Genomic DNA, 10,801 nt, shown 5'->3' with positions numbered 1-10,801 from the left:
CACGCTTCATACATTACACCACCAATATTGCCCCCAACTACAAAACCATGTTCTTTGCTGAAAGAGGAAACCGTACTCACACTTACATGCTTGAGCCTATCCCCTTGTCAGCGATACGCACTATCGCAGCCATTCGGCTTAGCTCGCATTCCCTTCAATGTGATACAGGGCGTTGGGGCAATGGAGAAGAGTCAAATCAACTCTACACATTATGCACACTGCAAGTTCGAGAGTCTGAGTACCACACAGTACTAGAGTGCTCAACTTTTGGTCACATCCGAACTTGCTTCTCTCACATTTTCAGCCATGACTTAGACCTACACACTTTCCTCTCCTAGCTAGAGTGTGGGCTCTCCATTGCGACTCTCATCACCACAATTTTTGAGCATCGAAAGTCACTCATCAGCCATACACATACTAGATCACATGTAACTTTGGTCCTATAGGTCATATTTGACCTTCGAGGATGATAATAAAATTTATCTATCTATCTATCCCTCTCTATATATCTCCCTCTGGTCCTCTCTCTCTCTGTCTCTCTCGCTCTTTATATATATTTATATATATCGTTCTCTTCTCTCCCCCTCCCCCCCCCCCCCCCCTCTCTCTCTCTCTCTCTCTCTCTCTCTCTCTCTCTCTCTCTCTCTCTCTCTCTCTCTCTCTCTCTCTCTCTCTCTCTCTCTCTCTTTATATATATTTATATATATCGTTCTCTTCTCTCCCCCTCCTCTCTCTCTCTCTATCTCTCTCTCTCTCTCTCTCTCTCTCTCTCTCTCTATATATATATATATATATATTTCCTGTGTGTGTGTGTGTGTGTTCCAACTCTCTCTCTTTCTCTCTCTCTCTCTCTCTCTCTCTCTCTCTCTTTCCTCTCTCTATCTCCATCTCTTCTTCGAGGACTATTCCTTTCTCTATCTCGCACTCTCTCTCTTTGTAAATTATTGCAATGTAAACTTTCTTATCCGAGCGGAAAGTATGTTTAAAAACAAAATCTAGAGAGCGTGAAAAATACAAAAAGGTAAAATCTAATGAGCATATCTAACAAGAATAGAATGATTCATTCGATTGCATTATCACTCTCTCCCTTTTCAACTTGGCGCTAGCGCCCATTTTGAGAGACAAAGTGTGGAAGTGACGATTGAGAGAGAGAGAGAGAGAGAGAGAGAGAGAGAGAGAGAGAGAGAGAGAGAGAGAGAGAGAGAGAGAGAGAGAGATAAGTGAGAGCTCCGTATTCTTTGTATGTATAAAGAATAAGGAGATAAATGTGGGCGATCGGACATTGGACGTCCGACACGGGCAAAGCACGGTGAGGCACACCGCCTTTACCTAACATTCTCCCACTAAAGGCTGCCTGCCAATAAGGGGTGAGAAGACTAGCCAACAACTAGTATATACAAGAGGTGAGAGAAGACGGCTCTCAACCTATGCCCACTGGCTTACTCCAAACACGTAAGTGCATCTATAACCGCTCTAGTGGAAATGCAACATGCATACCACTAGAGCTAGAACCACGATGATACTCCTGATGCAGATATCGAGTGATGACCTGCATGGCTCCACAATGCACAATGCCAGTGTCAGTTCACACAACTAACAACTCCCACTGCAAATGCACCAACCGCATAAGGAAGATCAAGTCTCAAGACCAAAAGGTCAAACTTGGGAGACTCGAAAGCCGAGGAAACATGCACTATGTGTGCCAACCTATCCCTGTCAACAACCTCAGTGCCATATGCATCCTCATCAAGAATCACCTGACTATGCATCACCATGTCATCATTGTCTGGCAAAGGCATATTTGCTCAGAATGACTGCAAAATCAAAAAATCAGCACCACTGCAATCACACACTGTTGTCTAAAGGAAACTGTCACCCTCAAACGTATCAGACGCATCATAGAACAATGCATCGATCTCTGGCTCAACTGATGTCACCTCAACTGATGACTGACCAAGCTGTGCATCCCCAGAGATACCACTGTGTGCGTGAACGTCACCACAAGACAAATGCACAACCTGCTCTCCATGCAGCACATCTGCAAAAGAGACACGCCTTGTCTCTCGCTCCAAATATGGCTGCAAACACACAAAGACTACACCGCGTCGTGTGTCAGAAATATGCAAAGGGTATACCAGACCACTCCTAGCACCTTTGGCTATCACCAGTGATCCCCTATGCATTTGAAATGACCACTCTCCAAGCAATACACAATGTCCACTACTCTGCAATTGATGCACTGAAATGAGACTCTGGCTGAGTCTTGGTACATAACGTACATCTCGTAGGGTAAGCAATGCACCGCTAGGTAAAGACATGCATACATCTCCAACACCCTCTATGTCATATCCTGAACCATCAACAAACTACACACAACTAAGTCTCCCACTAGAGAAAGAGAAAAACAAATCACAACGTGGCATCACGTGAAAAACTACATGCTCGTCTAGTAGAAAACACGTAGACAATGTGCTATCCCGAGATGCAAAGTAGCCTGAAGGCAAGCTAGACTCAAATGATATGTCCGTCACATGCATACTCTCTAGCATCTATCCTCATAGTAGCACCATGCATCTACTACTTCTGCTGCTTCATACGCCTGAAGCAACAACACCTAATATGACCATCGTGGCTACAATGCCAACATGTCAGTCTCGCGATCATGAGCGAGAACCACCTCTAACTTAAAGTGTCTCCATATCCATGTCAAAACAATGGCAAACAATGCTCAAGATCACAAGACTCTCCCACCCGAGAGCAAACCACTGTCTCAAGCAAAGAAGGTGAGAAAACGGTCAAGCTCACTAGCCTCTGCAATAGGGATACATATATGGCAGAATTTTGGCAGAGTCTCCTTGTAACTGGAGCAAAAAACTCAATAGTAAATCGAAATGGAGACAACAACAAATGCCCAAAATGGCCAATGGAGGAATGTACTCGTCTAGAATCACCTCACAAATTCATACACTGAGCCAAATCGCTCTATTCGGAGTATCACTCAACGGCACCACAAATGACATACATATGTGAGTGAAAAACTACTGCCAAAATGTTTCAATGAATGAACAATGTGCCAAAAACCGTAGCATACAAAACCTGTGTAAAGTGGGAGTCAAAACTCAACGCAAACCGCAAGCCAAAAAACTACAGATAATTGCCAGAGTGAGAGTAAACTTGACCACTAAACCATCAGAGAGCAAACTGTGGATACGATAAACCATGACAAGAATCTGGGAAAAATTCGATAGAGTTTTCCCTGAAAAACTGAGCAAAAAATTCAAGTACAATCTCTACCATAAACCATAACACTACTTAATGCCAATGAATAGAAATGCCAAAATGGCTCCACATTTTCACATAAAATGGTAGTCCGCACGCAACGTACATCAATAGAGTGACCGCGCATGAGCAAGCACCGACAGAGTTGCAATCCGGAAACTTGATCAATGCAAAAACAATGTTCTCAAGAGAGCTCACCGTAGTTGAAAGTGATCCCCAAAATGTACAATGGGCATCAACCATGCACCATAACCATATGCAAATTGTTCGGCAAAGACCATGAATCCAAGCCAAAGTATCCTTTGAAAACCTGTGAAAGAAGCTCCACATGTGTGCTCCTAAAAAGCCGCTCTGATACCAATTATGAGTGCGTGAATGCGGTGCGTGTGCGAAGAGAGAGAGAGAGAGAGAGAGAGAGAGAGAGAGAGAGAGAGAGAGAGAGAGAGAGAGAGAGAGAGAGAGAGAGAGAGAACACAGGATGTGGGGTGGAGCTCCCAAATCTCACTGTATGAGCACAATGTGAGAATAAGTGAGAGCTCCTTATTCTTTGTATGTATAAAGAATAAGGAGATAAATGTGGGCGACCGGACACTGGACGGCAGACACGCGCAAAGCACAGTGAGGCACACCGCCTTTACCTAGTATTATGGAGCATGGTGCTAGTGCCCACTATGAGAGGCATAGAAGGGGCAATCAGATGGTCTCAACAATCATGATTGAGTCATATGTGGTTGTCATGCCTGAAGGAAACACTATTGAGGACACCATTAGTTTTGTTGATACTGTAGTTCGTTGCAACTTGCAATCACTTGCCCGTCTCTCAGAACGTGACAACACAACATCACAACTTCACAACATGACAACACTGAGAAAAATTCTCTTAGAAGCTCATCCACCTCAGCTATGGTGAAGTAGAAGACATATGAAGATTTATTCAAGTCATTGCCAAGTTTGCTTTTGTGGGTTTTTGTTGCCAAATCCTCTTGGGGTTTCCTCTCTGCAACTCATCCACATGATTGTGGTGCTAACTTCTTGATACAATTGGCACCCAACTTGTGCTCTCAACATGGCCCATTGGCTCTTTGCCTCTGGATCTATCTCATGGGGATTTGAAACTTCTTTGATGTGATTGTGCTAAGAAAGCGTGTTGGAAGAGGATTGCATTTCCTTTGAATGTAAGAGAAGGTTGCCTATCCATCTTTTTTGTTTGAAGATGTGTTTAGATTGAAATTTCCTTGTTCTGTATGCTAGGCTCAATTCCCTTACTGTTTCAAGTCACCGAATTGTTAGTTAGCTTTTATGAGTCCATTTAGTACTTCATACTTCATTATTGGCTTCTTTACTAAAGCAGAGCACTAGCGCTCACCAAGACATTGTGCATGAGAGAGAGAGAGAGAGAGAGAGAGAGAGAGAGAGAGAGAGAGAGAGAGAGAGAGAGAGAGAGAGAGAGAGAGAGAGAGAGAGAGAGAGAGAGAGAGGTGATTCTTTTTTACAAAAGCCGACGAATTTCATCGCAACTCTCCCTCCTATGCAGCCTGGCATTAGTCCTCACTATGAGAGAGAGGGAGAGAAAGAGATGATTGAGAGATAGATAGATTTTTTTATCGTCTTGGGAGGTCAAATATGACCTATGGGACGAAAGTTACATGTGATGCAGTATGTAGATGGCTGATGAGTGACTCTCGATGCTCCAAAATTGTGGTGATGAGAGTCGCAATGGAGAGAGAGAGAGAGAGAGAGAGAGAGAGAGAGAGAGAGAGAGAGAGAGAGAGAGAGAGAGAGAGAGAGAGAGAGAGAGAGCCGGAGGTGTTTGATAAAAGAGAGCCTATATATAGTAGTTAATAGGTAAGTAACTTCAAGTCCATGATATTGATGACGCATTGTAGGAGCTGCCACAACTGACGGTAGCGAGAGAGAAAGCTCTCTCCACTCTACACTGCCAAAACTTCCTCCTCTTCGTTTCTTCTCCTCAAAGTCATGCACGCATTGTAGGAGCTGCCACAACTGACGATAGCGAGAGAGAAAGCTCTCTCCACTCCACACTGCCAAAACTTCTTCCTCCTCTTCCTTTCTTCTCCTCAAAGTCGTGCACCCAACCCAAAATTGCCAAAAAAAAATCCCCTTTTTTCCTCTCCCACGCTTTAAATTTTGAAAGATAGAAAAAAAACGCCTTTACTTATTTATTTTTAGCCACATTGGCTCTCCCGATGGACATGAGCTCCCGTCTTGGCTCCTATCATCATGGAAGCTTATGGCCATTGGAAAGGGGGAAATGAGAAAACCACCAGCACACTCAGTGAATGTCTCTCTATAGCCCAATGATCTCACATCCACCCTATCCCCTAGTAAACACACACCTAGACTCCCGATCTGCTAACAATCAATGTCCAAGCCCGAACCTGACCAACCCTAACTATATACACTTGACAACAAAGCAAGCAATCGTGGCTTTCATCCTTAACTTCGATCCTTACAGAACCTTTAATCATAGATAAACAACCTCGACACTTTCAGACGTTTGGAGATCACTAGCATACACTACATTCCCCTAGGGGAGCACCCACATGCTTGACACCCCTCGAAAGCCCAAATATGATAGGATCCATTGAACACAAGAGTGAGAGGAAAAACATATACTTTGAGCCAACACCAGAGATGTAAAGTGTAGGACTATATCAATGTTATCCGACTAGCAGTCGCCGGATGGTATACAATGATAGATTCAATGCATAAAACTGTCGTCCTTGCCTTCTTATTCCATGGTCGCCATATCTTGCATCCCGCTCTTCCCAGCTAGTACACAGCCACCCTTATGTCTTATGCAATCTCCATACCGGGCCGCTTGGAACCCTCCTTCCGAAGCAGTTTTTAGATCACCATGCAATAGCGTCTCCTTAGTACGTCAACCCCCCCCAAAACTTCCAACACCCCTGTTAGGTAACGCCAACTCTCCTCTCTTCTCTTGGCGGCCACAAACTGCTCAAGGCTGTGCTTCACCTGCTGTTGTTGTCTTTCTGTATAGAAGGCAAACTCCCTCATCTTTAGCAACCCGCACTGGGCTGTCTAGAGATACATGCCACTCTCCTCTTCTCAACAACTGTAGGCAGCTCCCTAAGCCCCTCCATCTCCTCACAGCCACTGCAAGTCTCCTCAACCCTGCAGCGCTCACCTCTCCTCCTCTTTGGCCAATAGCGACCTCGCTATTGGTCGCCCCCCTCGCAAACTGGCCGCGTTCTTGCAGCTGGCCCCTCTCCTGCATGCAATGGCGCCCCTCTCTCCATAATAAGCCCTGACGGCGCTCTTCTGGACTTGCACTCCCCCCACCATCCAGATGGCGTCGCCACCCGTGCAAACTGCAATGCGCTGCAGTAGCGCCATCACCCTTCATTCTTTTTTTAAAAGATTTTTTAGCCAAAAAAAACCTCTAGCTTGGCCTTGTTACACACGCCTGCAACAACTGCTGCTTGTCAAAAGCCTTATGGTTGTCCCCCATATGCACACCCTTCAACTCCCAAGATTCTCTACTTTAAAGAAAAAACATGTGCTTTGCTTCTTTTGAAGCTGCCTTGTGTCGATGTCCACCTTGAGCGCAACTCATACTCATATAAAACTTGAGCAAAAATGAAGCACGACCGTGGTTACATCAAGGCTGTCCATCTACAATAGATAGCTTCTCTATGGTATAGCCTTGTCCAATAGACCAAAATGTGAAGCGATAAGGACCAAACTCCTGAGGGCATTGAGAGCTGTACGAAACACCAAAAAGTTTGACACTTCGAGCCCTTCTAAACTCCCCCGATTGGTAGTGCTAAAATTTGTCCTTGACCTTCTAAAATCCACATTTAGCATAAATGCTTGCCATATGTGACATCAAACAATTGGCCAATCACTGTACTACCCACTTGGTATCTTCCATGTACCTGCTTCAAGCTTTCTCCCTGGTCGACAATGTTTGGCTGCACCATCATTGCCCACCCCCTCGTTGAGCATTCATGCTCAACCAAAGTATTATTTAGATAAAGTTAGTCTGTATAGAGAGAATAATATAAAATAACTACATAGACTGCATAAGAAAAATGATGATATAGTGCTATATAGATAGGATAGAGATAGAGAGAAAAGCATCTGCTGCATCACCCTCCAGGGTCAAATGGAAAGCTCGAAGCTTCCCCAAGCATGGTGTATAGTCCACCTGGATCAAAAGTAATGCATTGCTCATTGCCATCCACCTGTAAAGCATGTACATCCAAACCTTCCTTTGCACTTGTAGGCCAATAGACATGCCACCCTTCCAGCTCTTCATAGCATGGAGCTTTGTCACCCTGCATCCATAAGTCTTCGTGTCCGCTATAAGCATACATTCCTTTACTTGAAGCACCGGTACCATATGCAACTATCCTGTCATTTTCCACAGAACCGTCCATAGTATAGTCCACTTCAAAAGAGCCTTGCAATTGATACAATGATACCTGTAAAGCAACCTCCAATAACACATGTATCCATAGCATCACATAAAGTAGCAAAACCCTGCAATGTGCCTCCACCTGCTGCATAGCCAAGCAAACATGTTTGCCTTGCATACCTGCATCCAAATCCTCTGTAAATGGGTCCAAGGCCAAATTTTCATACCCTAGAGTATGACCTGCTAGAGCTTCAACCTGTTCTTGGAACACCTCATGACCTGCAAGGTTGGTGGCACCTTCCTCTTTGCATGGAGGCTCTCTCTTGTAGGCTGCACTTGTATCAGTTTCCATAGTCATCTACCCGGAGATAGCTCTCCACGACCATACACAAACTCCGAAACTTTGAAGTACACCTCTACATGCTCACCAAGGCAAGGTTGCCCCACCCCTTGCATAGACAAATCAATTTGACATACCTCTACTTCTGTTTCTCACTCCTGTAAGTCATCCTCAAAAACCTGCTCTTCAATCAAGTTGGATGCGCAATCAAACCATATTTCTTCTGCTAGCAAGGACTCACCACCACAAGACACAAGAGAAGGTTGATCAACTGGCACACAAAGCATCTTCGTACTTGCACTATGCTTCTCTTTGACCTTCAACAGACTGGCAGACAACTCATATACATCATTCATCACTTCATCCACATGAAAAACATCATAAGTCTCATACCTAGAAGACATGGATTCTGTCTCCCATGTAGCATTTGTGTCCAAAGCACTGCTAGAGCTTGAGTAACTTTCGCACTCTTTTTCTAATTTTTTCGGTTCTTGCACCTCTGCTACCTTCCTCGCTGCTGGTTCTAGAACCGACACTTCTTCTTCAAGGCCTTTTATCATCCCGTCCTCTTGAGCAAGCAAATTAGGTGGCACTCTGAATATGCCTCTCTGTACCTCCTCTAGCCTGGCATCAATTTCACGCGCTTTGATCAAATTCATATCAAGAAAAGGAGCTTTTACCTCTTGGTGCTCATCCATCTGTTTGGGCCTAGGTCCACTGGCTGACGTGATTATAGATTGTAACAATCCTGCCTCCATTTTCTTCTTTATCTTTTGAATCTTTGCTCTGGCAACTCTGACAGCCTCATCAAAGGTCCTTGGATCTTCATAATCCACTCTCTCACGAACATAGGGATGCAAGCTAGATAGAAACCTTTCTAGCTTAAATATCCCGCATTGGTTGCTTGGGTAGCAGCCGCAAAATCCCCCCAATAATCTTCAAATTTATCAACAAAAGCATCAAAATTTGCACTTACTTCCTGTTGCAAACCTTTGATCTTTGCATCTGCTTCCGAAGCAGACACCACGTTTCGATACCTTTGTAGAAATTGCTCTTTGAAATCCGATCCAGTTCTGCTTGTGTGCATCTTCTAAACCATCAAACCAAGCTTTTTCTTTACCTCACAGCACGAAAGGGAGAGTTCGGAGCTTTGCTTCATCACTTGACATCCGCAGTACTGTCATCATAAATAGCTCAAAATCGGCAATCCAATCGTCTGCATCTTCATCTCCTTTGAGCACCGGACGAAAATCTTGCCTCATCTTGATTCACGAACACTTTGTTAGGAAGCTATTAGTGAATCCTCAGTGGGGGCACCACAAGATGGAAAGGGGGAAATGAGAAAACCACCAGCACACTCAGTGAATGTCTCTCTATAGCCCAATGATCTCACAACACCCCTATCCCCTAGTAAACAAACACCTAGACTCCCAATCTGCTAACAATCAATGTCCAAGCCCGAACCCGACCAACCCTAATTGTATACACTTGACCACAAAGCAAGCAATCGTGGCTTTCATCCTTAACTCCTTAGAGAACCTTTATCATAGACAAACAACCTCGACACTTTCAGACGTTTGGAGATCACTAGCATACACTTCATTCCCCTAGAGAGCACCCACATGCTTGACACCCCTCGAAAGCCCAAATATGATAGGATCCATTGGACACAAGAGCGAGAAGAAAAACATATACTTTGAGCCAATACCAGAGATGTAAAGTGTAGGATTATATCAATGTTATCCGACTAGCAGTCGCCGGATGGTATACAATGATAGATTCAATGCATAAAACTGTCGTCCTTGCCTTCTTATTCCATGGTCGCCATATCTTGCATCCCGCTCTTCCCAGCTAGTACACAGCCACCCTTATGTCTTATGCAATCTCCATACCGGGCCGCTTGGAACCCTCCATCGGAAGCAGTTTTTAGATCACCATGCAATAGCGTCTCCTTAGTACGTCAACCCCCCCCAAAACTTCCAACACCCCTGTTAGGTAACGCCAACTCTCCTCTCTTCTCTTGGCGGCCACAAACTGCTCAAGGCTGTGCTTCACCTGCTGTTGTTGTCTTTCTGTATAGCAGGCAAACTCCCTCATCTTTAGCAACCCGCACTGGGCCGTCTAGAGATACATGCCACTCTCCTCTTCTCAACAACTGTAGGCAGCTCCCCAAGCCCCTCCATCTCCTCACAGCCACTGCAAGTCTCCTCAACCCTGCAGCGCTCACCTCTCCTCCTCTTTGGCCAATAGCGACCTCGCTATTGGTCGCCCCCCTCGCAAACTGGCCGCGTTCTTGCAACTGGCCCCTCTCCTGCATGCAATGGCGCCCCTCTCTCCATAATAAGCCCTGACGGCGCTCTTCTGGACTTGCACTCCCCCCACCATCCAGATGGCGTCACCACCCCTGCAAACTACAATGCGCTGCAGTAGCGCCATCACCCTTCATTCTTTTTTTTAAAGATTTTTTAGCCAAAAAATACCTCCAGCTTGGCCTTGTTATGCATGCCGCAACTGCTACTTGTCGAAAGCCTTATGGTTGTTCCCCATATGCACACCCGTCAACTCCCGAGATTCTCTACTTTAACACTAGAATGGTAACCTAACAGGAGATAAAAGTGTCCTTTCACGGTTTTCGAAAAAAATTCCAAAACCATAGTAGATCCACTCATTTTGAAAAATCCTTTCATGAGCTTATAGTTCAATAACCGCTACATATGGAAAAAATGAGAAACTTGTAATTTTTCTCATCACTTGGTCACTACAAGCCTCCAAAGTTGATG

At 44.8% G+C, this 10,801-nt stretch overlaps 1 protein-coding gene and 1 pseudogene across 1 annotated transcript; both read right to left on the bottom strand.

The window, feature by feature from the left end:
- Nucleotides 1–6,672: 6,672 nt before the first annotated feature.
- On the bottom strand, nucleotides 6,673–8,137 carry LOC147453880 (uncharacterized; annotated as a pseudogene).
- A 36-nt stretch (nucleotides 8,138–8,173) lies between these two features.
- LOC147453879 (uncharacterized) lies at nucleotides 8,174–8,779 on the bottom strand. Its single transcript, XM_086515945.1, has 2 exons — nucleotides 8,415–8,779; nucleotides 8,174–8,348 (listed from the first exon to the last, which is right to left on the bottom strand). Exons 1-2 carry the CDS (start codon nucleotides 8,777–8,779, stop codon nucleotides 8,174–8,176), a joined length of 540 nt encoding a protein of 179 aa, XP_086372071.1.
- Nucleotides 8,780–10,801: the final 2,022 nt, after the last annotated feature.

The sequence above is a fragment of the Adiantum capillus-veneris genome, chromosome 7 (genome assembly GCF_014529385.1).
Source record: "Adiantum capillus-veneris isolate H3 chromosome 7, ASM1452938v2, whole genome shotgun sequence".
Lineage (NCBI taxonomy): Eukaryota > Viridiplantae > Streptophyta > Polypodiopsida > Polypodiales > Pteridaceae > Adiantum > Adiantum capillus-veneris.
The sequence above is the reverse complement of the archived record's forward strand: the minus strand, read 5'-3'. Positions and strand labels throughout refer to the sequence as shown.

Bases quoted from the DNA above. Each gene is read 5' to 3' on its own strand.
- LOC147453879 (XM_086515945.1), bottom strand. From the start codon at position 8,779: ATGGAGGCAGGATTGTTACAATCTATAATCACGTCAGCCAGTGGACCT. The intron at 8,349-8,414 runs GTATGAGACTTA...GTTGTCTGCCAG, and splicing joins ACAGAATCCATGTCTTCTAG to TCTGTTGAAGGTCAAAGAGA.